Consider the following 27,868-nt stretch of genomic DNA (forward strand, 5'->3'; position numbering starts at 1 on the left):
CACCTGCCCACGCGGCCACGGCCACCGCGGTGCTGCGCACCCTCCGCGTCGCGGCAGCCCTGCAGGGTGGCTGTCATTCGTCGCATTTCACGGAGGAGGAACGTGAGGCTAGGACGTTAAGCACTTGCTTAAAGCCACACTACCAAGAAGTGACAAAACCCAGACCCGGAGGTTTGACTCGCCTTCTCTCATCTCCTACTAAAACGTGTCTCCAGGCAGCCTCCTCCGGGAAACCTTCCCGGATTGCCCTTTCTTGCCCTCCCAGCGTCTCCGCTGTGTTCACTCTTCCCTGCCTCGGTCCTGTACAGTCTGGCTGCTTCTGCCTCTCCGTCCTTGTCCCTCCCATACGCTCCTTTCTCGGTGCTCAAGTCACACTGCTCTCTGTCTCTTTTTCTTGAATGCACCAAGCTTATTCCTGCCTGCAGGTCTGCACCTGTCCCTGCCTCCCTGGTGCCTGTCATGTGGCCCCCTCCTACTTGACACCCTAGCCAAAGTAGCTGTTCAGTCTCTGTCACATGAAGCCCTTTGATTTCTTTCCCAGTGTTACCCAAAATCTGGGTTGACTTCTTGGTAGGTGTAAGCCAAAAGATGCAACCAAGGCAAAGAGCCGGAGAAGGATGGATTTATTACCTGCAGCAAGTAAGAAGAACACCAGGGACCTTTCAAAAGCAGTGCCTCCTCGAACAGCACAACTGGGGAAGTTTTAAGCTACATGCATATTCGTGAGGGGGCTTGGGAAGTCTACAGAGTCTGAGCTTTGGTTGATTGAAGTCACGAGGGTCAGAAGGGTCAACATTGTCCTGCCTTAGATTCCATGTGATCTGGTGGTTGAGGCTTCAGGCTGATCTTTACCACTGAAACGTAACCGGAGTCTTTACAGCTGATAGATTATCTTTCTACTGTTATTTCTTTTGCCTGATAACAGTTTTTTTTCTGCATTCTTTTGTCCCCTTAAGCTCAGTAATTACTGTGACCTATTCAAGGTCTAGCATTGTGACCCAGGCTTAGATCGCAAAATGGCTTAGGCTAAAAATGGCCTTTTCATGTCAAGGAAGCCAGGCCTGGTTCTCTATCTGCTGGGCCCCCTACCTTACCTGCTTACACCATCACCATCTCTCTAACAGGATCACATTCCTTTAGTCACTTCCTAGTTTATCACCAGCCTCACCCAACTAGAAGGTTAGTGTCCTGAGGATGGAATCATGTTGGTCACATTCCCTGAACATCCTGAGGCTGACTCAGTGCCTTGTGCAAACTGTAGGCCCCCGCTCTCCCCAGTAACCCCAAGATGCACACCCTGGGGGCCCACAGGTGCTTCACAGCTGGGCTGGAATGAGACTGAACCCCGCCTTCACCGAGCTCCTATTCTAAACCAAGGGAGGTGAGGAAGCCGCCACCTTATGACCACCGGGGACTTGGTTTATCTGGGCTTTCCCAGCCTGCACCTCTGTCAGTGTGGGAGGGGCCGTGTTCCATCAGGATGCCTGCCTTCCTGAAGGGCGGCTCCTAGAGTTTCTGCCAGGAAGTCACACACATCCCGCCTGCTCATGTTTAACTGAGAAAAACAAGTTATAGAGCCCTTCTGACCCCCAGGGACAGGAAACTTCCCTCCCACCCTGTGCCAGGACGGAGGAGAAATGGAGTATTAGAGACCAGGCCAAGTGACTGCCCGCCATCTGTATGTCTTGGAGACAGTGCAGACACTTTGGGGCGGGGGTGGAGATGGCTGGCTTCCTATTCCTAGCCCCATGCGCAGTTCTGCACTTTGCACTCTCAGTTTTGGACCTACACGTAGGTTTCTGTGGGACTTTATTTGTGGGGTAATGAGGGTATCTGTGTCAGCCCTCCCTTCAGGGCAGAAGAGCACTCACTTAATGCAGTCCTCTGCACACAGGACAGGGTGTGGCATCAGCGAATTTCCATAAATGGTACTGTAATAATGACCTGATTCCTGGGTTCTCCACCTGCCCTGCACCAGGCTCGGGTGGTCACCCTCCCTAGGCACGGCAGACAGGAGGAGACGGTGCTGCAGAACTGGGCTCCCTGATGGTAATAGGAATCCGAAAATAAAGAGTCAGTAACGTTGTGCGCAGTGGTCAGACACAAAGTGCATGCAATGTCATAGAATCACCGAGGTCTGTATCCTTACGGGACTGGTTTCAGGCTATCTGCAAATACCAAAATTCAAGGATGCGCAAGCCCCTTATTTAAAATGGGGCAATATTTGCATATAGCCTATGCACATCTTCCTGTATACTTCGTCATTCTAGATTACTTGTAATACCTAATTAATGTAAATGTTGTGCAAAAAGGCATAAATACAGTGTAAATGCTGGGTAAATAGTTACCGGCTTACAGCAAAATCAAGGTCTGATTTTTGGAACTTTCTAGAATTAAAAAAATTTTTTTCTATCCATCCGTAGGTTGAAAAGCAGATTCAGAGTACAGACTGTAACCGCTGCCAACCTGTTTCAGTCCACCTCCACTTCAGGCAGCCTGAGGCATTCTCCTAAAACCGAGGACGGCTCATGTCCAATCCTGCTCGAAACCCTTCTCTGGCTCTCCACTGCCTTCAGAAGACTGGGCGACCTTTTGTCACCTGGGCTTTCCAACCTCAAGCCTCTCCCTGGGCATCACAAGCTGTTTAACCAGCACTAGGGAATTGCTTGCAGATGGCCATGGCGCCATGCTCTCCACATGTCTGTGCACGACGATCTTTCTAAGGGGAACACCGCTGCACCTCGGCTCTTTCGGAGGATAACCCCGCTACGTGGCCTCCTAGAATCCTGGGCCTCCGGGCGCTTCAAGGACTCAGCCTGAGCTTTTGGAGGACTTGACATGACACAGTAAGAAGACCTCAGAAAACAACGCTCCGAGCCTCAGCTGCCTTGTCTGTAAAACGGCCACAGCGTGACCGAGGTAGCGAAGCCGGCAGGCGGGGCTGTTCCTCACTGCCCGGAACCAGCCTCCGCACCAGCCCCATCGCCGTGGCTGGACCCGTTAGCGCGGAGCGCAGAGTGCAGAGCGCAGGTGGGGCGGGGCCTCGGGCGGCGGGGGCGGGGCCTCGCCCTCGGGCCCGCCCCGGAGCGCCGGCGTGACGAAGGTGGACGCCGACGTCGTGACATCGGGCTGCTTCAGACGCTTCCCGGGGTCGGGTGGTCACGTGGGCCAGCCACTTTTCGCGCGAAAACTGGTTGTTGCGGGCGGAGCAGAGAGGAGCGCGGCGCGGCGATGGCGGTGAGCGCGGCCGGGGCGCGGGGGTCTGCGTGCCTGCGAGCGGGCGGCGGGGGGCTGCGCTTCTCGCCCCTGCCCCGGCCCACCGGGACGGGCCTCCTTACCTCTGCGCTCCCGTCGTGCGGGCTTCAGGGCCCGCGGCCCCGCAGCCCCGGGAGCCTGGGCCCCCGGCCGAGCCCAGCCCGCGCCCTCGGGTCCTCCCTACTGTACTGGCTTTTGTCCGCAGTCGTGCCTATTGTCTGTCTCCACCAGTCTGGGTTTCACACCCTTCATGTTGTGGCCGCCCTGGTATCCCGCCTCCCAAAGGAGCTCCTGGTGCACTGGGTCCTCAGATGGGTGGGAATGAGTGCAGATGAAGGGAGTTGGCGGTAAGCAGGCAAATCAGCAAATGAGGTAGCCTCGGTGGTTTGTCATGGAGAAAACAGGCCAAGGTGAATGACGGACTGTTTGAGGAGCTGGTCCTTGAGCTGGTCCGGGTGTTGCGAAGCCATTGGCGCAGAGCATTCCAGGCAACGGGAACTTCCAGCAGGTGCAAAGTCTGGAGGCTGGAAGGGGTTTGCGTTGTTGAAAGACAGGGTCACTAGTGCGGAGGGTCGACGTACCGGAAGGTAAGTCAGCGCTCACCTTCAATCCATTTACACCTGCAGGAATCATCTGAGTCCTTCACAGTGGCGTCCAGCCCCGCCCTGCGCCGTCGAGGCAACGACCCTCTCACCTCCAGTCCTGGGCGAAGCTCCCGGCGTGCGGATGCCCTGACCTCCAGCCCTGGCCGAGACCTTCCTCCCTTTGAGGATGAGTCGGAGGGGCTGTTGGGCACAGAGGGGCCCCTGGAGGAGGAGGAAGAGGATGGAGAGGAGCTTTTCGGAGATGGCATGGAAAGGTAGGTGTTCAAGGCCCTGCGTGCCACAGAGCTTTGCAGGGAGTCTGTTGTGTGTCTGGCAACCTTGCTTTGGGTCCTGGGGAAGCAGATGAGTCACAGCCTCCTTGCCTTTGATCTTGGTCCAGGGTCTGGGGAGGCCACAGTGTGTCCAGGTAGCCGGCTGTATCTAGTTAGACTGGACACCCAGGCCTGGGTACGCCCCAGCTCTGTGAGACATGCCACCTAGGGAACGCAGGGGCTCTAATCGAGGGCCACACCAGGGATGCCAGCGGGGAAGGAAAGGAAACAGGCAGCCAAGAATTTCTCTGCAACTTCAGAGAAACTGGGGCGGGGGGGCTGGTTAATCAGGATTTAGATTAAACTCAGCAAATGTGCCTGATCTGTACAGGCCCTGTGTTCACACTTAATAAACGTACACATATGTACTGAGGGTTCTCGAGGTTTAATGCTGAGTTAGTGGAGTGCATTCTGTGAGCGAGCAGGGTTAGGTTCCCACTGCTGCTTTACCTGTATTTACAACCAGGATCTGGTCCGTCTGTTAGTGGTAGAACTGTCTGAACGCCCAGGAGCCTCCCTGAGATCCTGCTTCGGGGCCCGCTTTACTCTGAGTCAAGGCTACCAAACTGGGTGTGTTTGAGAGGACTGGTCAGGCCATCCCACAGTTCGTGGGGCGTGGCCTTTGGGAGCACTGGAGGGACTTCCAGGGGCCTCTTTCACGGTCCACAGTTGGACCTTGGCTTTGAGCCCCATCACTCCAGACGATGAGCCTGAGTGTGCAGCCCAGGCCAGACTGTGGAAGGAATGAGGTGTCTGGCTAGGCCAGAACAGCTTCCCTCTGGGGGGCTGTTAAGGCAGAACGCCCCTCCCTCCACCCACCCTCCATCCGCCCCTCCCTGCTCCTCCTCCTCAGAGAACAAGACGCCCTTGCAAGGGCCTCTGGATAGAGGTACCTGAGGACTCCAGGCCCAGTTAGATTTTGGTTTTGTGGGTTTTTAAAAAACAATTTCACCGAGCTATACTTTACATAGTATGAAATATACCTCTTATAAGAATATAATTGAGGGCTTTTTAGTAAATTTCCTGACTTGCACAGCCATCACCGCAGTCCAGTTTTAGAATATTTCCATCATCCCAGTAACATCCCCTGTGCCTGTTTACAGTTAGTCCCATTCCCTTCCCCACCCCTAGGCCACCAGTAGTCTACTTTCTGTTTCTTTGGATTTGCCAGTTTGGGCCATTTCCTGTAAGTGTGTACCCATATGATATGTGTGTCCTTTTGTGACCGGCTTTCACTTACCATGGTTTTCAGGGGTCCGTCCACATTGGCAGACATGTCAGTACCTCATTCCTTTTCGTGGCTGGGTAATACTCCGTTGGAGAGCTAGACCACATTTTGTGTATCCATTCATCAGTTGGTAGACGTTTGGTTCTCTGTACTTTTTAGCTGTTATGAACAGTGCTGGTATGAATTTTTTATGTGAACATGTTTCGAATTCTCTTGGGATGAAATTCCAGTTCTGAGGAATGGAATTACTGGGTCATGTGACAACTCTATGTTAATTTTTCAAGGAACCTCCAAGCTATCTTCCAAAGCAGCTGCACCATCTTACATTCCCACGAGTGGTGCGTGTGGCTCTGATTGCCCTGAGCTCTCCGCAGTGCCTGCTGTTTTCTGGGGCTTGGTGACGGCCACCGTAATGCGTGTGAGGCGGTACCTCGCTGGGTTTGATCTGCATTTCCCTGACATCCAGTGATGTTGTGCGTCCCTTCACGTGCTTCTTGGCCATTTGTGTGTCTTCGGAGAAGTGTCGCCAGACCTTTTGCCCGTTTTTCTGTTGGGTTGCTTGACCGTATTACTGAGTTGTAAGAGTTTTTTAGGAACTCATTTTGGATGCAAGGCTTTTATCAGGTATGTGATTTGCAGGTATTTTCTCCCCAATCTGTGGCTTGTCTTTTTAATTTTTTTAAATGGTATTTTTTGAGATCCAAAGTTTTTAAATTTTGCCTGAGTCTGATTTATCAGTTTTTTCTCATAGACCCATCAGAATTTTGCTGAGGGCATTTCACATGACTTGAAATTCTTAGAGTCAGACAGACACCTTTTCCCTGAGAACACTTAAGAATTCGGAAGCAGTCAGCCCAGAAACTTACCTGGCTCTGGGTTCTGTTTCTGGCGTCGGCAGTTTGGGAGTATCCGTTCTGAGAGTGTCGTTTGACAGAGTTTACGGCAAGGAAAAAAGCTCCCTAAATCACCCCCTCCTCTAAGAAGGGGAGAGTTCAAGAGGACTGTCATAGGGCTAATGTGCTGTCGGAACCAGCTGGTGATCTGTTGGCCGTATTTTGACACCCAGCTCTGTTGAGTGACTGTTGGCCAAGATCACATCCCCCCAGTCCTTGGTTTCCTCACCTTTCTGCTGGAGTGGTGATGTCTGCCTCCCAAAATTGCAGGGAGGGAGCAGTGTTTGCTCTGGGGGTTGCTTGTTGAGGCATCAGTCCTGGATGTGTGATAGGTGGACATGTGGAAGGGCTGGTTTGGAGCGGCATGCCTGCAGCAGGAGTGCAGGGAGAGTCCCTCCCCGTGGGGGGCTGGGTGGGCTCTCTGAAGGTTTTGTGGGTCCTCCGATTCTTTTTTCTCACTGGTGCTCACAGCTCCCTTTTTTTAACTGTGGAAAAATGCATCACTGTCGTCTCTAGGACTGTTTTTCCCAAACGGAGTCACCCAGGGTTTCTGTTTAGTGACTGGCTTGTTCCACTGGCCTGGGTGCAGTGCCTTCAAGTTCGATGCACGTGGCGGCATCTGCCAGAGTGTCCTTCTGTGCTGATCCACCAGAGATCCTTTCTGAGCCTTGGGTATTTCTGCCCCAGGGACTGTCCCTGCCACCCTGGCCAGCGCTCCTGAGCCCTGGCGAGCAGGCCCAGATCCTGGGTGGGGTCTTGCTTAGGGTTTTTGGTACTAACAGGCTCTGCCTTGGGGCTTCTCAGGGACTACCGTGCCAGGCCGGAGCTGGACTTCTACGAGCCCGAGGGGCTGGCCCCGGACGACGAGGACGTGGAGGAGCTGACCGCCAGTCAGCGCGAGGCGGCCGAGCGGGTCATGCGGCAGCGCGACCGGGAGGCGGGCCGGGGGCTGGGCCGCATGCGCCCCGGGCTCCTGTATGGTGGGTTTGGGGTCTGCACCTGGGGCTGTGGGAGGCGGAGGGAGGTGCCGGGAACACGGCCCTGAGCGTGTCCGCGGCCCCCAGACAGCGACGAGGAGGATGAGGAGCGGCCCAGTCGCAAGCGGCGCCAGGTGGAGCGGGCCACGGAGGATGGCGACGAGGATGAGGAGATGATCGAGAGCATCGAGAACCTGGAGGACCTGAAGGGCCACTCCGTGCGCGAGTGGGTGAGCTTGGCGGGCCCGCGCCTGGAGATCCACCACCGGTTTAAGAACTTCCTGCGCACCCATGTGGACGGCCACGGCCACAACGTCTTCAAGGAGCGCATCAGCGACATGTGCAAAGGTGCGCCCCGCTGCCCTGAATCCTGCCGCCTCTAGCCCCCAGCCTGGAGTCGGCCCCGCCCACTCACGATGCAGGCCACACCATCGGCCCCACCCACTCAACACCATCGGACCCGCCCCCCAGACCACCCACCCATTTCTGAGGGCCCAGCTCCATTCCCTGCCTCCCCGCCCTCCAGGCCCTTGTGGAGGCTGCAGGTTCTGGCCTCCAGACTGCACTTTGACCCCTAACCCCGCGACATGCAGGGGACGTGGAGCTACTTGCCCAGCGTTGGGGGGCGGGGGCCAAGACCTGGAACCCAAGTTGTTCATCTTTCAGACAGTGTCGAGTGTCAAGCCCAGGGGCCACACCTGGACCACGGAAGTGGTTTTAGACAGGCTTAAAATTTGGCAGACTTTATGTAAAAATCTGGATTACTACTTTGATCAGAAAGTGGCAGCACATTTCTGTGTGAGGAATTAATGGCATGTGGGTCTTGGTCCCCCCCCCCCCCCCCACTGTCCTCTCCACTCTTTCTTGTCTGACATTGGACAGTTTATTCATAGGTTCCCCTCCTGGCCCTCGTGGGCATCCTGAGTTTGTAGTAGGCGCCCACGGGTAGTGTTCCACTTAACCCCTCCCGTGACTTGGCACGCCGAGTGACAGCCCCATTCCCGGATGCAGAAGTTGAGGCCCAGGACATGTCACTTACCTGAATCATGTAGCTAACGGCCAGTAGGCTTAAAAGTGAGAGCTGGGCCTCTGGCTCAGACTTAGGGGCAGGGGCGGGTCCCCTCCCCTCCGGCCCCAGCTGAGCTCTGTGCTGAGTCTCCCTCCCGCCCACCTGCACCCAGAGAACCGCGAGAGCCTGGTGGTGAACTACGAGGACCTGGCTGCCAGGGAACACGTCCTGGCCTACTTCTTGCCTGAGGCGCCAGCAGAGCTGCTGCAAATCTTCGACGAGGCCGCGCTGGAGGTGGTGCTGGCCATGTACCCCAAGTACGACCGCATCGCCAGCCACATCCATGTGCGCATCTCCCACCTGCCTCTGGTGGAGGAGCTGCGCTCGCTGAGGTGAGCTGAGGGCCTGGGTGCTCAGGCGTCAGTCGGAAGAGCTACGTGGTGTGGGCGGGCGGGTGGGCTGCGACCGAAGACAGCACTCACCATTGAGTGGCCTGGTCTGGTGGAAGCTGGACCCCAGGTTTTGGGGCCCTCACATGTAGCCCTGACCCCTCCGGAGGGTGTGGGTCCCGCGTACCCCCCCCGCCAGGCCTCCAACGGCGCCCTCATCTCCGCAGGCAGCTGCATCTGAACCAGCTGATCCGCACCAGCGGGGTGGTGACCAGCTGCACGGGCGTCCTGCCCCAGCTCAGCATGGTCAAGTACAGCTGCAGCAAGTGCAGCTTCGTGCTGGGGCCGTTCTGCCAGTCCCAGAGCCAGGAGGTGAAGCCGGGCTCCTGCCCCGAGTGCCAGTCCACTGGCCCCTTTGAGGTCAACATGGAAGAGGTGAGTGCAGGGGCCAGCCCTCCGCAGGGGCTGTGCGAGGGCCGGCACCGTGGCCGCGGGAGAAGGCAAGGTGCCGTGTGCCTTGGCCGCACGCTGGGGCGAGCCAGACCGATCTGGTCAGCCTGTTTAGTTTGACCCACGTGGTGCTTTCATGAATCCAAGCCAATTTTGAAAAACCACACGATTTTAGGTACACATCAAAGTTTACAGCTTTTTTTTTTTTAATGGGAAGATCTAGCAGAATTTGGCCCACATTTCACCTGGCTGCCCCCTGGGCGGGGCACCTGCTTTCCAGCCTGTCACTCACACAGGGCGCCTACAGTCCCATCCAGGCCTGGTACCTGCTTCTCTGTGCCTTTCGCTGGGGGCCCTGCTCTGTAACCACCTTAGACCCTGCATTGCTGTTTTTAGGAGGCCCCACCGAGGGCCTCTGGGCCTCACGACCTTGGGCATGTACATACACCTTTGTAGATGAACAGCTGCAACTGTGAAAAGGGGCTTGTCACAGCGCCTGGGGTGGCCACCAGACCCTGCTACTGCCCTGCGGCCGTGGCTGCTGGGCTGCGCCTCACTGCTCTGCGGTTCTGAGAAGTGGCCCGCCGGAGCCGCCGTGCCAGGAGCAGCCTGCGGGTGTGCGCTTGGGCAGCCCGCAACCGGAGACTGACCTGTTTAAAATTCCAGTGCGCCTTGCCTTAGGGAGGGACGGCCGTACGGCTGGACTTCAGCTGAGCTCAGGCCTCTGTCCAGGGTCCTCCCCTGCCCTGTCACAGGGACTGGCCCCTATGACCATGTGTTTGTCCCGTGCAGACCATTTACCAGAACTACCAGCGCATCCGAATTCAGGAGAGTCCTGGCAAAGTGGCGGCCGGCCGGCTGCCCCGCTCCAAGGACGCCATCCTCCTCGCCGATCTGGTGGACAGCTGCAAGCCAGGAGACGAGATAGTAAGTTGCTGGGGGGTGGGTGAGCCACGTTGCTGCGAAAGTTGGTGTGAGCACTGCAGCCGATGAGAGTCGCCATGGTAGCGGGGGAGTTGAGGAGGTCAGCTGTCCAGTCCTCGGGACTGAGAGCTTCTCCTTGGGGTGGACGGCCAGGATGGATGGGACACTGGGGTCGGGGGCAGCTATGCTGCGGTTCTGCTGAGTTACTGGTCTCCCAGTCTGTAGCCTGGGGACCCGGAGGAGAGGGTGGGTGATGCCAGTGAGGAGGTGGGCTGGCTCATGCTCCCGGCCGCAGGTGGTCCTCCTGACCCTTCAGTGTTGTCCCCGCAGGAGCTGACTGGCATCTACCACAACAACTACGACGGGGCTCTCAATACCGCCAACGGCTTCCCTGTCTTTGCCACTGTCATTCTAGCCAACCACGTGGCCAAGAAGGACAACAAGGTTGCCGTGGGGGAGCTGACCGATGAGGACGTGAAGATGATCACCAGCCTCTCCAAGGACCAGCAGATCGGGGAGAAGGCAGGTGGAAGGCCGGGCGGGGCTCTCGGCGAGAAGCGGGTACCTGGGCTCACTGTCCAGGCTGCTCTGGAATCTCCGTCTTGATTCCCGGGCCTTGGAAGCCTTGCTCCCTTTTAACTTCTTGCGTCAGCTCTGTGCACTTGTGTTGATGGGCTGTGCTTCGGGGAAGAGCATAAATCCACTTGGGGCTGGCCTCTCTGAGCCTGTGTCCCCATTGACGAGAGCGGGAGTGGTCAGGACTCACCCGGTGGTGCCGAGCTCTGGCTTGAGTGGAAATGGATGGGGCAGCTCGTCTGGTGGGTGTCCCCAGGCCTCAGGCCCTAACGGACAGTACTTCCTCCAGGAAGAACGCTGCCTTGGCGCTGCTGGGTTTGGTTTTGCTTTTAACTGTAGGCACTTTTACTGAGGGTTGGGGAGGGGGGTTTACGTTGTAGAAATACAGGTGACAAATACAGGCGACCCTTGAGCAGCGCAGGGGGAGAGGGGCACTGCCCCCCACACTGTTGACAATCCGTGTATAAGGGGACCCGTGCAGTTCAAACCCACGTTCGAGGGTCAGCTGTGGAGCGCTGAGTTCTTGTCATGGGATGTCAGGCCCCCGGTCCTCCGTCTTCTTCCTCTTCCTGCGCCCCGGTCCTCCTCCCCCCTCAGCTCTCCGCTTCCTGTTTAGTGATTCACACAGAACAGCACGGCTGTCGCCCTGGGCTCTGCCCTGCTGCCCCAGAGCTCACGACTCACCTGGCTTGTTCAGCGAGTGGGCCTGGACCCCTGCACCCCCGCACCCCTATTGGGCCATCTTTCTGAGTCCACCGAAATGGGGGACTCATGGGGGAGGCAGGAGTCCCCAGTCTCGGGAGGACAGGACCTGCGGTCCCGCCGGCTCTCTCAGGCCTTGGAGCCCACCTGGGCCGCCCTCAAGCTCCGGGGGGCCCCGCGGGTCTCCTTCTTCACCGGGGTCCCAGAAAGACCTCCCTCACCCCTCCCAGAGGAGAACCCATGCTACCGTGGTAAATGAGCTTTCGGAATCTCTGCGGAGCGTGTGGGCCAGCTTCTCAGGGTGGGTGGACGCGCTGTGCCTGTGTGCAAGTGTCAGCCCGTCCGCACACACCCCTGATGTGCAGGTGGGCGGGCACGTGCTTCTAGAACGCTCTCCTTGTGCTGTCCTTCCCTCTGCCGTGAATTCAGCCACCAGCCTCCCCTCTGAGTGAGGAGAGTGTCGTGGACGCCACACGCCTGCACCCTGCGCACAGCAGCCCCGTGTGTGCCTCGTGCCGACGCAGGCTCCCTGCCTCTCTGCTGTCTTCGCCTCCAGAGCCTTTCTTCCGCTGCCCACCTGTCTGACTAGCCGGGTCGCAGTTGTGGCTGTTCGACCTCAGTGACCCCTGGGTTGGAGAGGGTGACAGCCCCCCATGATGCTTCTCTGAGCCCTGTGGGGAGGGGCTCATCGCGAGTCCACGGTTAGGGTGGCTGTTGTCACCAGTAGCTTGGATGGAGGCGTAGACGGCTCGCTCTGCAACATTGGAGCAAATTAAAGGAACGACAGGCAAGGTCCCCAGATGACCAGACTTATTTGAACTGTTTAAGCCGGAGGTTTGCGGGTTGGTGGCCAGCAGGCCCCACGCCCCCTGCTGGCGGGATTTCCCCGGCTGGCAGGTGGTTCTGCTTTCTCTCTTTTTTTTTAGCGTTTGAGTGCGTTATTACTCTTTAGCGATCAAGCAGTTTCACACAGAAGCCTGGGTGCCGGTCAGTCCCGGGTCTGTGGCAGCAGCCCTTTCAGATGGGCGCCCTCCCGTCAGCCCGCCATTCAGGGCCCTAGTCTCTCCAGCCTGCACGACTCCGGTCTGCGACTCGGCTTGCTGCCCATGGCATGTGATTCCGTGGGCCCTGGCCGCTGTCGGGGCGAAACATTCCAGGGACTCATGTCTGAGGCTTAGGTTTTGAAGAACAGGAGGCTGGTGCAGTCTGAGGCTGGACTTGGGTTTGGGTTTTGGTGTCGTCCTCAGTGTGATCAGATGGACCGCCCGCAGGCGTGAGAACGAGATGGGGATACTGTCTGCAGCGGTTAATGCAGAAGTTGGACGGCGGCGCTGGGACCGTGCACGGGGGGAAGCACAGAGGGCCAGCGGGAGGGTGAACAGCTCTGGGGCCCCGTGTTAGACTCCACCTGGGTGCCGTCTGGTGCGCACAAGAACTAGGAGTATGGGGAGCCGGGGTCAGGCCCCGCCCTGCCTCTGGCAGCAGGTGTTGTCTCTCCTCCGTCATGGGGGAGCCAGGTGGTGATGGGGTAAATGGAGTAAGCGTGTGGAACAGGCGTTGCTCCTGGCAGGTCTGGCTTTGACGTCACCCTTCCTACCAGCCGCTACGTTGCCCTGTCAGTTCTCAAAGTAAACTGGTCAGCCCGGGTGCCACGAGCAGCGTGAGATTGGCATGGCGGCCACCTTGCCATCCAGCCCCCCCAGGGAGGCCCCCAACCCGCGGCTGCTTTACAGGAAGGAGCCAAGCCGGGCAGCCTGCCGGGCAGAGCGAGCAGAAGCAAGCCGCTGCCCTTGGTCCTGGGGGAGACATTACCTCATCCTGCAAGGTGCCCTGTACCAGAGCCGCTCAGAAATGGCCTGGGTGCCGAGGAGCCAGCAGCTGGCGGTCCTGGGACACCCACGCAACGTACAGGAGGATGAGATCCACAGCCACTGCCGCCCTCCACGACAGATGTGGGTTTGATGAGCGCATTGGGGTGTGTTCTGAGCACGGAGCGTCTGCTTGGCACCGCGCCGTCCCAGGTCACGGCAGTAATCCTGTAGTGGGTCAGCTGTGCCCACTTTTTTGGTGGACGACCTGAGGTGCAGGGGATTAAGTGAGATGCCCATGTCACGTGGCTCCTATGTGGCAGAGCTAGGCTGTCCACCCTGGCCGTCCAGCTTCAGTCCCTGCTCCCTCTCTGTGCAGTCCCCACGATGTGGAGGGCATGTTTGTTAGCGTTGGGTTATCGTGAGTTCCAGGGGAGCCCAGCTCAGAGCCTGGCCCACTTTGAAAGCTTTTCCTGCAGAAATTGAGACGTGCGGGAGTGGTGCTGCGACCCCGCATGTCCTTTGCCCGCTTCTCCAGGCATCCAGGTGGTGGCCAGTCTGTCTCTGGGCTGGGCCTCCTGCCCTGTTATCGTGAAACAGACCCAGTGAGTTTCCCCGTAACTACGTCTGTGTTTCTGGAGCTCTTATGCAACAGCTGTGGCTCCGCGGTTTCGGGGTGGCCTGGTGTTCGTGTTTCCCCGGCAGCGGCCTGGCCGGGCCCGCCTGCTGTGACGACTCACGCCTCTCATCCTTACGTCTCCTCTCCGTCCTTTCTTTTCCTGCAGTTTTTTGTGGGAGGAACCGGGTCGTTTGCCGTGTCGAGGCCTCCACAGTCTCAGTGTTGCCAGTTGTGTCCCCGTGGAACACACTCCTCTGTCCCCTGTTCTCTGTGAATCCACATTCCAAGGCGTGATCAGACTCGGGGCTGACTTTCCTCTTGGGTGGGGGCTGCAGCAAGCTCCCCCCGCTTGTCTCTGACGTCACAGCCACTGGTGACGCTTGGCCCCGTCCTTGTGCTCACTGGGGTTGCAGGAGGAGCATCTTCCACTTCCAGCTCCTCCTCCGTTTGTTTGCCGGGACACTTACGTGCAGAGAAACTCCCTTTCATTAGCTACTTGACATCCAGGCGGAGCTCCTGCAGGAAAAGCAGGATGATGCTGATTTCCCTTTACTTCCCAGTTTTCAAAATAACGCGAGGGTCACCGCCCGCAGGGAGCTTGAGTGGCAGTGTGAGTGACGGACTCAACCGTCACTGAGGTTTCAGCCGCGGTTACCAGCCAGCTGCTGCCCCGTGTCCGTTTCTGCCAGTGAGCCTGTTCACGTGGTCCTGCCCCGTGGACGGGAGCTTCCCTGCTGCCTGGTGTAAGTCCTGCAGGCCGTCCTGCACATCTCATGCCCTGGGCCTGGACTCGGCCCTTCCCCGCCAGCCCCAGGGCAGTAGTACTGGAGACGTCAGCCTCTAGCCGCCCAGGCCTGGGCTGTCATTAGCCGCGAAGTGCCGTGCTGCCTCCCCTGGGGCTGGGTTTGCAGTCGATTTCGGGGCAAGGAAAGAACCAACAAAGGGAGACATGCTGTGAAAACTGGCTTCCGCTCCTGACTCACGACAACACAGTGGCCCAAGGCACTTCTGGCAGGGCCAGTGGTGCCACGGATCCTGTCTCCAGAGGGACCTGCTGGTCTCACTGGCCCCTGGCAGTGATGCGGAGCGGCCACATACAGACAGACTGCTGACCCCATTCCAGGCCCCCTAGCCTCCAGCTCCCAGGGCACCTGGAGGGTGTGCGGGTGGGACAGTGGGACCGGCCTCCCCATCTGCAGCCTGACGCCCCGGGGCTGGTGCTGTCCCAGCTGCCGCCTCTGACCCGTGGGGAGGGGAATGTGGGCACAGCACAGGGGCTGAGAGGTGGAGCAGAGGAAGGGGAACTGTCTCCTCCCGGCAGGACGGCTCTGCTGCGTCTGCTTTTACCTGTAAGTTCTCGTGGCATTTGTGTGTGACTCTTTGTCAAGCGGGGGGGGGGGGGGAGCTTCGACCTGGCTTCCTGGTGGACCCGCCTCACGTCAACATCACACCCCTCCCCATGAGCGCTTTTCCATTTGGGAGCATGGGCCAGGCTGGCCACAGAGCCCCCCACCCCCATGCTGGGCGGGTCTCGTCTCCTGCTCCTGGTCTGCAGCCTTGGGTGGCCCTGGGACAGGATGAAGTGAAGGGTCAGGCCAGAGTTCTGTGAGTCTCGGGAAGAGCCAGAGAATCGCGAAGCCGAGAGTCCATGTGTAAGGTTCTGGCGGTGGAATCCTGCAGCCGTGGGTGGGCGCTCTGGGCCAGAGCAGGGGTGGCGTGTGCATCAGGTCCTGGTCCCATTGCCACCCCCTACCCCTGCAGATCTTTGCCAGCATCGCCCCGTCCATCTACGGCCACGAAGACATCAAGAGAGGGCTGGCACTGGCTCTGTTCGGAGGGGAGCCCAAGAACCCAGGTGAGCAGGGGGCTGCTTCCTCAGGTCCTGGGAGCGCAGAGAGGAGGACGTGCCCACGGGCGGCAGGCAGAGTGCGTGCGGCTCCATCACTGGAGGGAGAGCACCCGCGGCTGGGACGCCACTTGTGGGTTACCGCAGAAGTGACTGGCGAGTGTGCATTATGTCATGTCCTCTTCCTAAGGTGGCAGAGGTCACAGAGAGGCTGCAGCCTCCGTCCACCTCGCCTTCTCATCAGGGTCCCGCCCTGCAGGTCACCTGGTCGGTGTGTGGCATGCAGAGCAGACCTTCGTGTGGCCTCACGTGGCTTACACGTGTGCTGATAGAGAATTTATGTATTTTTAATTCCTGTTTTTTATTGAAGTGTCGTTGATTTAAAACATTAGTGTCAGGTCAGTACAGCAGAGCATTTCAGTTACAGGTGTGTGTGTATGTATATGTGTTTTCAGTTTCTTTCCCACTGCGGCTCATCACAACACATTCGGTAGAGCTCCCCGTGCTGTGTGCGTTGCTGTCTGCAAGCGTGGTCCTGCCAGCAGCCTTCCCTCACCAGCACGTCTTTGGCGTCGTTTCACATTGGCGCCCACAGAGCGAGTTATGCCTTGAGGTCACTGACCCATGTCCTGGCCCTTGCTTGTCCTGTGCTGCGCTCAGCTGTCTTTCCCATTGGAGAGCGCGCACGGCCCCAGTGTTCACGTTAAAAGAGCATCTTCACACGCACCCCCTCGTGCACCGTTTCTCTGGGCTCCATGCTCAGACGGGGCTGCTGGCCTTGGGTGTCCCTCCCCTTCTAGGAGGGATGTCACTTCGCCGTACGTAGTGGGCAGGCGGGGAAACGAGACGATCCCGCTCGTCCCGCAGCCCTCACCTCCCGTCTCCACCCTCGGCCCTGCCGCTCCAGGTGGCAAGCACAAGGTGCGTGGCGACATCAACGTGCTCCTGTGCGGGGACCCCGGCACGGCCAAGTCTCAGTTCCTCAAGTACATCGAGAAAGTGTCCAGCAGAGCCATCTTCACCACCGGCCAGGGCGCCTCAGCTGTGGGCCTCACGGCCTATGTCCAGCGGCACCCGGTCAGCAGGGAGTGGACCCTGGAAGCCGGGGCCCTGGTGCTGGCCGACCGAGGGGTGTGTCTCATCGATGAATTTGACAAGGTATGTCCCTGGGCCCGGAGGTGAGGGGGTTCGGGGTGTGGGGAGCGGACGGGGCAGGAGTCCTGTCTCTGCCTCCCTCGCAGATGAACGACCAGGACAGAACTAGCATCCACGAGGCCATGGAGCAGCAGAGCATCTCCATCTCGAAGGCCGGCATCGTCACCTCCCTGCAGGCTCGCTGCACCGTCATTGCCGCCGCCAACCCCATAGGTACACAGTGGGGACGGGACCGAGAGGCACCCCCACCTTTGGGAATCCAGTGCCCGCAGCACCCTCCCCCGTCACAGAGCCTGAGGAGGGACTTGGGCGACAGAATGCGCTCCCGGGGCGTGGGGGGAGGCGGGACTCGGGACACCTGGGCTTCATTGAGCCTGTGCTCAGAACCAGCCTTGGCTGTTTTCTCAGAAGACAGGAGAACTTCGTGCATTACATTGGGCAGATATGGTAGTTGCTCTCAGACAGTAAGCGCTCAGAGATCTGGTTCCCTTGCCCACCTTGTTGCTGGCTTTTCCTGGCGGGGAGAGTGAAGCAGTCTCAGGGCACCGCTGGGTGCTTTGTCCACCCTCCGGGTTCCCCTCCTGTCGCTGGAGCGACGTGGGCTGGGAAGAGCTCTGTGCAGTGAAGGAGAGGGTCTGGGACCAGCCCTGACAGGGAGATGCCTGTGTTGCAGGAGGCCGCTACGACCCCTCGCTCACCTTCTCAGAAAACGTGGATCTCACAGAGCCCATCGTTTCTCGCTTCGACATCCTGTGTGTGGTGAGGGACACGGTGGACCCAGTCCAGGTACCAGCCCACGTCCCAGTCTCTGCAGGAAGTCTGGGGACCTCGCGTGTGGCCCAGGGCTGTGCTGTGCCACATGCCATGGCGGCCCTGTGTTTTCCACTCTTGTTCTTGGTCTGGAAGTTCTGTTTCTCTTCATCTGCCCCCGCACCAGCTGCCCACCCAGCATAGTCCACACACGGCCACCAGGCCCAAGTCCACCTCTCTTCACTGCTTGTGTGTCTGTCTGCTACAACTGCATCCCAGCTTTTTCCCTGCGACCGACGCCTTGCAGCCTCTTGCCCCATCCCGCGGTCACTCTCATGGCCGATTTGGCCTCCTCCACTCAGAAGCCAGCGACTCCTCACAAGCCTGCTTGCAGAGTCCACCGCCCTTGCGCCATCTCTGAGCCGCTCTCCTCCTGCTCCCCCTCTGTCTACCCCCCTGCCCCTCCACCCGAGGGCCTTCAACTCCTCTTTTCCTGGAACGGACTGGGGTGCTCGAACGGCCTTAGCTGGAGACGTGTCCCTGGGCCCCCATCCCCCACCCCGCTCTCTTCTCTCTCTGGTCATTCAGACACTGTCCTGGCCCCTGCCTTCACCAGGAGGTGCGCCCCACTCCCTGCGGGGCCCTGGAGCTCCTGACGCAGCAGGTGGAAGACACTTGTGGTTAGGGAACATTCTCGAGCACACACGGCTCTCATTTCTTCTGTCAGCCGACTTACTCCAAGCCAGGTCACGGGGCTCACCCGCTCCTTCCCTCTCCGTCTCGTCTTAGGATGAGATGCTGGCCCGGTTTGTGGTCGGCAGCCACGTCCGACACCACCCCAGCAACAAGGAGGACGGGCAGGGCAGTGCCCCAGAGCCCGCCATGCCCAACACGTACGGCGTGGAGCCCCTGCCGCAGGAGGTCCTGAAGAAGTACATCACCTACGCCAAGGAGAAGGTCCGCCCCAAGCTCAACCAGATGGACCAGGACAAGGTGGCCAAGATGTACAGCGACCTGAGGAAGGAGTCCATGGTGAGGGCCGGCGGGGGCTGGGAGGGCGGGGTGAGCAGGCAGAGTCACACACTGCAGAGCCTTCTGGTCTGTGCGGTCAGTGAGTCCGGAGGCCTAGAGCAGGAAGGACTTAAAAAGTGATACTTTCCTTGACCGGAACTTAAATGCGCGTACACTTACCTGTCTCAGTAGAGGGCCGAGGTCCTCACTGTTGGGCCACTGATTCAGTTCCCCCTTGACTTTGCGTAAATCTCACCCAAATGAACATGTGGGCTGAACTGAGAATTTAAAGGCGGTTTGCTAGCAGTTGGAGTGCAGAATTCTTTAGGCTCCGGGCTCACCCACCCAGTCGTGACAGTGATTCCTCCTTCCCTCTCTCCTACTTTTAACGTGGTCAAGTCTTTTCAGAGCATTCGGCTTGGTTTTCACAGAAACACAGCTTTATTTCCTCGCTGTGCTGCACTGCACTGTGCAGTTCCTAGTACCTTGTGGTAACAAACACATCACTCGGGGTGCAAGAGTGCAGGGGCGTCACTGGGCACCTTTCTGCTCTGGGGGGGGAGTGAAGTGTGGGTCCACCTGGCGGCTCAGGTGAGCACTGCTGCCCCAGGACGGTTAGATGAGCCTCTGGGTGCTGGCCAGCAGTGCCCCGCCCCCGCTCCCTGCCGCTCCGCGTGGGGAGACCTGACGCTGTCCCTCTCCAGGCGACGGGCAGCATCCCCATCACCGTGCGGCACATCGAGTCCATGATCCGCATGGCGGAGGCGCACGCGCGCATGCACCTGCGGGACTACGTGCTGGAGGACGACGTTAACATGGCCATCCGCGTGATGCTGGAGAGCTTCATCGACACGCAGAAGTTCAGCGTCATGCGCAGCATGCGGAAGGTCGGCGCGTGTGGGTGCGCGGGGGCGCGCGGCCCCGGCCTCACGCTGGTGCGGCGGCTGACCTCCGCTCTTCTCCGCACAGACGTTCGCCCGCTACCTGTCGTTCCGCCGAGACAACAACGAGCTGCTGCTCTTCATCCTGAAGCAGCTGGTGGCAGAGCAGGTGACGTATCAACGCAACCGCTTCGGGGCCCAGCAGGACACCATTGAGGTGCCGGAGAAGGACCTGGTGGACAAGGTAGGCACGGCTGGGGTGGGGCTTGCTGTCGGGCTGTCAGTCATTGGGGGGCCGAGCAGTCTTTCGATTTGGTTTTTTTGGTTGAGGTGATTAGGTTTCTTTATTTGTGTATTTGCTTGTTTGCTCGCTGGAGGCACTGGGGGTTGGCCCAGGACCTCTGCATGCTCAGCACGTGCTTCAGCGCGGAGCTCTGCCTTCAGCGGAGCGTTCGGCCCTGTGGTTAGTGGACCAGCCTGGCTGAGAGCCGCCTGCCCGGTGCTGGTGGCCAACCGAGCACTGTCATGTACACTTTTAATCTCGACAGCAGCCAAGGAAGTCAGTCCTGTTGTTGTTCATCCTGCAGAGCTGAGGGGCACAGGGGAGCCAAGGAGCGTGTCCGAGTGCCCCGGCCGCGCTCGGAGCGCTGTGTCCAGCTCCAGGCCCGCCCTCGACCTGGCGCCGCTTCCCCCCTCCCCCGTGGCGCGGACGCACTCCGGGCGGCCCGCGCTCACGCCAGCCCCTGTTGCAGGCTCGTCAGATCAACGTGCACAACCTGTCCGCCTTCTACGACAGCGAGCTGTTCAGGATGAACAGGTTCAGCCACGACCTGAAGCGGAAGGTGATCCTTCAGCAGTTCTGAGCGTCCGCGAGTCTGGGCTCTGGCTTCACCCACGGCCCCAGGGTTTGTCTCCAGGCTCACTTCCTGCGCCCTCCGTCTGGGGGGCCTGCCTCCCCACGCTGCTGTTCCTGCAGAGGTTGGCTCACCTCCCCCCTTGGGTCGCGGTCAGCCCTAGGTGTCCGAGCACGGCAGGGGACGAAAACTGCTGTCCTCGTGGCCTGAGTTCCGTGTCCTGCCGGTTCTCTGGCTCCCGGGAGTAGAGCGCGCGGGTGCCGCGGGGGCCACAACCTGTCAGCACGGCCCTGCGGCCGTGGCTCCCTCCTGGCGGAGGGGTTGGCTTCGGGTCCGGTGGTGGTGAGCTGGGAAGGAGGGTCTTGGAGCCAGGCCTCTTTGTCACCTTTGCTGTGGTCACGTGTTCTGCTGCCTGCTGTTTCCCCATTCTCTTGTTTGTACTTTCAGTTCTTGTTTCTGTGGTTTTAGTTTTTAATAAAACGGAGTTAAATCTAAACACTAGTCTCAACTCAGTCTTTTTTTTTTTTAAGACTTTTAAATTTTTTTCAGGTGGGGAGGTGAGTAGGTTTACTCTGATGGGGCACTGGGACTGCACCCAGGACCTCGTGCACGCTAAGCAAGCGCGCTACCTCTGAGCTACACCTCCTCCCTCTGTTCAGTTTTAATATCACAACTCGGGTTTTTTCAGGGCTCCTCTTAAAGGCTCTTCCATCTGGTTTTCTGTAGACGTAGACCAGGTCAGAAGAGCTGTTGTGGGTGTGGATTTTCGGGGGTTCAGTTGTCAGTTGCTGCCTGTGTGGTCTCTGGAGTCCGGGAAGCTTGGGTCGGACTTTATACCTGGAGGGGCTGGAGGTAATGGCCCCTCGGAGGGAGCAGCCCTGCTCACCCCCAGCGCTACCACTGACCACTCCCTGGAGGTTCCCCCCGGCCCGTTGCCCTGGTGGTGGGGCACACCCACAGGTCTTCCTGTTTCTTACCTGAGATGGAGCAGAAGTGTCTCCTTGTGTTGGATCTCCCACCTTGTCCAGGTTTTCCCTTCTGGGACCTTCCAAGATGAGCACTGCAATGAAAGCCTTGCAGGCGTCCGATGAAACTCTCTCACGCCCTCACTCCTCCCACACAGCCTCCTGGAGAGCCTGGCGAGCAGCTGGACGGCCCTGAGGATCATCCTGGACAAACCAGACGGTCCCCACCCAGCACGGTGGGTGGACTCCAGTTGAGGTGAGGAGCTGGAGGAAGGCTGTGGGCTAGAGTCGAGGAGGGGTGACAGGACGTGACCCTCTCAAGGTGGGCTCCATGGTGGGAGAGGAGGTGGGAACTGCCAGTCTAGGCTCGAGGCCCAGAGGAAAGCGTCCTCTCTGCACCGCACGCCTGCCAGCAGCTGTGTGCGTTTTCCACACCAGCCGATTCTCCCGTCTGTGATCAGAGACTGGGTGTCCTACAATGAACTCAGCTCCAACACAAACTTCCAGGAGTCAGCAGACCCCCGGGGAGGGGCCCAGACACAGTCCTAGTGGGTCCCCAGGTCACCTGCACTTCTGTCCAACTTGGCTGCAAACCAGAGGCTCCCACAACCCCCCTCAACTTCGGTAACTTGCTGTAGTGGCTCAGAGAACCCAGGGCAGGTTGACTTACATTAAAGGCTGTATCACAGGATACAAATGAAGAGTCCAGGCACAGGAGCTGCTGCCCCGGAGCTTGGGAGGGTGTGGTGTCCCCTGGCCTGGGAACTCTCAGAGCCCTCACTGGGGCTCCATGTGCAGGTGCGATGATCAAATCACTGGTGGTCGATGATTAGGTTAGCCCTGCCTCTCCCAAGGTCAGGGGCAGGGGTTCTGACCCTCTAATCATATGGTTTGTTCCCCTGGCAACCAGGCCCCATCCTTAGGGGTTCCCAGAATTCACCTCTTTAACATAAACTCCGGAGTGGTTGAAAGGGGCTTGTTACGAATAACAAAAGACACTCTTCACCTGTATTCCTGCAGAGCTGTTCCTGGAACCGAGGTGAAACCCCAATATGACAACAAAAGTGCTTCTATCAAATGGCTTTTACCACGTAGGAAATGACAAGGGTTAGGAGCTCCTGCCAGGCGGTTGCTGGGGTGCTTTGGGGATGGACCAAAATATGTATTTCTCATTCCAACAGTGTCACGTGGACCTCATGAGGCCTTGAGTCAGACTGCAGGAGACTCACACGGTCCCGCCTGTTTTACAGGGAGACCCTGTCTGGCCACAGGGAATTGTACTGAGTGGGGGGCCGGGTGTAGCCTCGAGACGGCAGTGGTCTGGACCGGGGGGATGGGGGCAGTGAACATACTTTGTCTTGTGAATCTCACGCTGAGTAGGAAGTGGTGGGAGCCGAGAAGAAACCAGGGGTGATAACCAGGCTCTGGCTGGAGATCCAGGTTGAGGTTAGAGGAGAAGCCGGAGCTTCATCTTAGACTTGTTGCCAGGAAGTGCCTGGTGGGCAGACGCACACCCAGGTAGAAATGGGGACTCTGCAGGCAGGACGAGTCAGGACTGCAGAGTAGAGTTCTGGGCACGAGCCGTGATCGTCCGACAGCAGCCCCGGGGGGCTGGGGTAATCGCCCGCAGAGCGCAGAAAGCAGTGGTCACCGCAGGAAGCGTGAACACCCATCGTTCAACCAGCAGAGGGTACTTAGGGGTGGGCACATGCTGGGTGAAAAACTAGGGGAGGATGTTCCTGGGAGCCAGGAGAAGGAAAGCTGTCTGGAAGGTCAAGGTCACTTGGGGCCAAGGTAGCTGAAGGCTCAGGTGTGGTGACAAACCTGTCTGCCGTGTCATGTTTCACCAAATGTAAGATGCCATCTGTTGTAAGAAGCTGTTATTTTAGGTGCTGCTGAGACAGAAATGCTGACGTTTAGAATGACTAGATGCCATCAGCTGTAAAACATCCCAGTTCAGAGATGTCGTTTTAAATGTGCGTCTTAAGTTGAAATGTGGTGTTTGTGGTAACATGGAGGTTGATGGTGACCTTGGTGAGCGTTTTCAACGCCGGGTGAGTAGAACTTGGAGTAAGGAGGTAGAAGTTGTCTGTGTGAAAACTTGAGACGTCTGGTTCTGAAGGGGAGCAGTGAGATGGGACAGCTGGCAAAGTACACAGACTCCCGGGAAGGCTTTTCCCTCTGAATTTTAGGATTGAGCAATTAAAGTTCTTCTCCATTCAGTATGAGTTCATTAGTGGAGTAATCTGAAAGATGATTGTGAGTGGAAAATAAGGTGCCAGAAGACGTGGTATCACACAGGTGGAATGTGTAAGTTCACTGCTACTACTTACTGTTTACATGTGTGCATGTTAAAGACAACAGAGAACGTGCTCGGGGACCTTGTGTTACTGTAAATAATGGGTTTATTGGGTTCAGTTAAATAGCATATGATTTAAAATGTGCAATTCAATGGTTTTAGCACATTCAGAGTTGTGCAGCCGTCATCACAATCAATTTTAGGACATAGTTATCACCTCCCCCCAAACCCATGCCCATTAACATGGCCGCCCTTCCCTCTCCTGCCCCAGCCCTGCCCCATCCCTGGCAACCGCAGATGTGCTTCTGCCTCCAGAGGTTTGCCTGTTCTGGACATTTCATATACATGGAGTCATACGATATATGGTGTTTTGTGAGGGGCCTCCTTCACTTAGCACAATGCTTTTCAGGGTTCATTCACGTTGTAGCATATGGCAGTACTTTGTTTTAATCACTGAGTAACGTTCCATTTTATGGATGTGTGACATCTTATCCACTCATCAGTTGATGAGCCTTTAGGCTCTTTCCAGCTTTTGACTATTGTGAAGAATGCTGCTCTGAATGTTCCTGTAACAGGTTTTTACGTGGACACGTGTTTTCTGCTCTCTTGGCTGTGACCTCGGAGTGGGACACTGGGTCGCGTGGTGACTGCGTCGAACCTGTGGAGGAACCACCAGGCTGTCTCCCAAAGCAGCTGCACCATCCTGCATTCCCATCACCAGTGCCTGAGGGTTCTGACTACATCCTGTAGAAAATGCCTTTTTGATTTTAACCATCTTGAGAGTGCCTGTGAAGTGGTTTCTCTTCCTGATTTTGATTTGCATTTCCCTGATGGCTAATGAGGCGAAATGTCTTTTCATGTGCTTGTTGGCCATTTGTGTATCTTTTTTGCAGAAATGTCTGTTTAGGCTTTTGCCCATGTTAAGCCTTTTTATTGAGTTATGAGGTCTTTATATATTCTAGACATAAGTCCTTTATCAGATTTATGATTTCCAAATATTTTTCCCCATTTTGTGGTTTGTCTTCACTTCCTTAATGATGTCTTTTGAAGCACAAAAATTCTTCATTTTTTTGATCTCCAATTTGTAAATCTTCTACAGCTTGTGCTTTTGGTATTATCTCAGAAACCACTGCCTAATTCAAGGTCATGAAGATACACTCTTATGTTTCCTTCTAGTAGTTTTATAGTTTTATCTCTTACATGTAGGTCTCTGATCCATTTGGAGTTAATTTTGTATACGGTGTGAGGTAGGAGGTCTAACTTCTTTCTCCTACATGTGGACATCCAGTTGTCCCAGAACCATTTGTTGAAGAGGCTGTTCTTTCTTCATTGAATTGCCTTGGCATCTGACAATCATATGACCATAAATAGAAGAGTTTAGTTTTGAACTCTCAGTTTTACCAAGGATATGTTTATCTCTGTGCTGGTGCCAACTTTGTTTTTCTTTGTCAAGGTGATTTCAGCTATTCAGTGGACCCCCTTGAATGTCCATGTGAATTCTGGAATCAGCTTATCAGTTTCTGCAAAGAAGCCAGCAGGAATTTTGATGAGGATTGCACTGAATCTGTAGATCAGTTTGGGGGTTACTATTTTAACAATTTTAAGTCTTCTGATCCATGAAAATGGAATGTCCATTCACTCATGTAGGTTTTCTTTAATGTCTTTTAACAATGTTTGTAGTTTTCAGAGTAAATTGTTTATTTTATCAGATTTATTCCTATGTATTGTATGCTGTTGATGGTATTGCAAATGAAATTTTCTTAAATCATTGCAACTTGTATGTTTCCTATTTTTGCTATAGCAAAGTACTACAAACTCAGTGGCTTAACATAACACATTTATTACCTTACAGTTTTCAAGGTCAGAAGTCTGAAATGGGTCTCACTGAGCTAAAATCAGAATGTCAGCAGGGTTCTAGGTGAAAATTCACCTAATCGCCCTTTCCGGCTTCTAGAGGCACCTGTGTTCCTTGGCTCCGGGCCCCTTTCTCCACTTTCAACGCCAGAAATCACGTCTCTCTGAGCTTTGCTTCCCTCGTTGTGCCTTCTCCCTCTTTCAGCTCTAAGAACCCTTGTGAATACCTTGGGCTATCTTGGACAAGCAGGACCACCTCCCGGCACATGGCCCTAGCATAATCACACCTGCGTAGCCCCTTGCTCCATCTGAGGTCATGTATTCTCAGGTTCTGGAGATCAGGAGCATCTCTGGGCGGCCATGATTCTGCCTGCCACACAATGTATAGAAACGCATTTGCTTTGTATACATTGACCTTATGTCCTGCTACCATGCGGGACTTATTTATCAGTTCTCATAGTTTGTTAGTGGATGAAAACTTAGGGTATTCTATGTACAAGGTTATGTCATCTGTGAATGGGGATGGTTTACTTTTTCCTTTCCACTCTGGATGACCTTTAGTTCATTTTCTTGCCTGCTTATCTGGCTAGTACCTGCATCCAGTATTGAATAGAAGTGGCAAGAGTGGACATCCTTACTTGTCCCTGACCTTGGGGGAAGGTTTTCGGTCTTTCACCTCAAATCGAGCATGATGTTAGCAGTAGGGTTTTTGTAGATGCCCGTTATTGGGCTGAGGAAGGGTCCCTCCTATTCCTAGTTTTTAGAGTGTTTTTATCATGAAAGGGCATTGAATTGTGTCAGATGCTTTTTCTGGATATACTGAGATGATAATACGGGGTTTGGCCTTATTTTAATATGGTGTATTATATTAATTGATTTTCAGATGTTAACTTTGCATTCCTGGATAAATCTCACTTGGCTATGGTGTAAAATTCTTTTTATATGTTGCTGGATTTGGTTTGCTGATACTTTTGTAGAGCATTTTTTAAAATCTATATTCATTAGAGATACTGGTCTGTAATTTTTTTCCTTGTAATATCTGTGTCTGGTTTTGGTGTCAGGGTAACACTGGCCTCATATAATGAGTTGGGGCGTGTTGCTTGCTCCTTTGATTTTGGGAGGTTCATGAAGCATCGGGGTTTTCCTGTTACTGTTTGGTGTCACGTTTGTGCAGTTGTGTGTCTCAGTCACTTCCTTCGCGCCCCTCATGCTTGGTCAGTATATGGCCTATGTTACTGCCCACTATGTAAAGTGGCTTTAAATGGTTAGATCTGGCATCTCAGTCTAACCGGTATGTGCTGTGTGAAATACGGATCTAACTTTATATTTTCAAATATAACTGACACAACACTGTTTATTGAGTGAATATTCTCCACTTTTTTGAAAAGCTTCCTTTATAATACATTTTCTTGGTACAGGGGTCTGTTTGTGACCTGTTTCATTGTTTATACATCTGTTCCAGATTTAATACCACACTATTTTAATTTCTGTATGTGTTTTGATCAAAATTTCCTTGGCTATTGAATATTTCATCTTTAAGATGAAATTTTAAATCAGCTTGTCAAATTCCACAAGACATTCTACTAGGGTTTTTGTTGGCATTGTATTGAATTTGTTCATTACTCTGGGAAGAACTGACATTTTTACCATACTGACTCTTCCCATCCAGTGACAAGATACATTTCCTCCCTTGTTCTGTTGTTATTTGAAACTTCAGCGTTTTCTTCATTTAGGTTTCATCTGTTTGGCTTATTCCTGGCTTTCAGTAGTTGTTGTGAACGGGATCTTTTTTCTTAATATATTTTCTAGCAGGTTATTGATGATACACAAAAAGGGTATTGATTTCTGTATGCTATCTTGTATCCAGAAGTCTTGTTGCAATCTTACTAGTTTTCAGTTAGTCTGTCAGTTGATTATCTTGAATGTTTTAGGTACGCTTGCAAATAATTAGTTTTACCAAATTTTTCTCCCAGATTTTTCTCCCATTTCCTTTATCATGCCTTATTGCATTGTCTCTTACTATTTGTGGTGGTGATGATTGTCCTTCCTTTGTTCTTAGTTAAATGGGAATGCTTCTAATGTTTCTTCTTTAAGTATGATGATTGGGAGATACTGTTTATTGAATTAAGGACATTTCCTTCCCTTCTATTTCTTTGCTTCTAAAGTTTTTGTTTGCCCCTTTTTATCGTAATTAGAGGCTAAGTTTCATTGCATGCCTTTTGGGGGGGGCATCTCCTGAGATTAAAAAAAAAAGGTTGTCTTAATGCAGAGAACTGGGTGAGTGGCTTTTTCTATTACCCTAGGGTAAGCCCTACTTAATCATGATTTATTAACTCAACTTGCTCATATTTCTTTATGAAAATTGCATCTGTGTTCAGTAAATTGGCTCAGGGTTTTTTCTATTTGTAGTATTCTTTGTTGTTTTGGTACCAGGGTTATACTAACTTCATAAAGTGAATTGGGAAGCTTTCTGACTTTGCTTTGGAAGAATTTATTTATTCAAGGTT

At 55.4% G+C, this 27,868-nt stretch overlaps 2 protein-coding genes across 4 annotated transcripts in view; both read left to right on the plus strand.

Annotated features, from left to right (window-relative positions):
• Window positions 1-26: 26 nt before the first annotated feature.
• Window positions 27-20,739, plus strand: MCM2 (minichromosome maintenance complex component 2). Of its 3 annotated transcripts, XM_074344174.1 has the most exons (18): window positions 35-171; window positions 542-639; window positions 2,424-3,237; window positions 3,882-4,114; window positions 7,097-7,272; window positions 7,357-7,617; window positions 8,451-8,670; window positions 8,895-9,102; window positions 9,910-10,044; window positions 10,372-10,563; window positions 15,508-15,601; window positions 16,500-16,750; window positions 16,834-16,960; window positions 17,421-17,533; window positions 18,287-18,529; window positions 19,213-19,395; window positions 19,478-19,633; window positions 20,142-20,739. In XM_074344174.1, the coding sequence occupies exons 3-18, from the start codon at window positions 3,232-3,234 to the stop codon at window positions 20,250-20,252; spliced, it is 2,709 nt and encodes a 902-aa protein (XP_074200275.1). In that variant the 5' UTR covers window positions 35-171; window positions 542-639; window positions 2,424-3,231; the 3' UTR covers window positions 20,253-20,739. The 3 variants fall into 3 exon arrangements, with proteins under 3 accessions (XP_074200276.1, XP_074200275.1, XP_074200274.1); XM_074344175.1 differs by lacking the exon at window positions 542-639 and having other exon boundaries at window positions 27-171; XM_074344173.1 differs by having other exon boundaries at window positions 46-639.
• A 616-nt stretch (window positions 20,740-21,355) lies between these two features.
• Window positions 21,356-27,868, plus strand: part of PODXL2 (podocalyxin like 2) — a 36,522-nt gene continuing 30,009 nt past the window's right edge. The window contains exon 1 of the mRNA XM_074344178.1: window positions 21,356-21,464. The gene's annotated coding sequence lies outside the window, so the exon portion shown is untranslated. The remainder of the gene's footprint in view (window positions 21,465-27,868) is intronic.

The sequence above is a fragment of the Camelus bactrianus genome, chromosome 17 (assembly GCF_048773025.1).
Source record: "Camelus bactrianus isolate YW-2024 breed Bactrian camel chromosome 17, ASM4877302v1, whole genome shotgun sequence".
NCBI lineage: Eukaryota > Metazoa > Chordata > Mammalia > Artiodactyla > Camelidae > Camelus > Camelus bactrianus.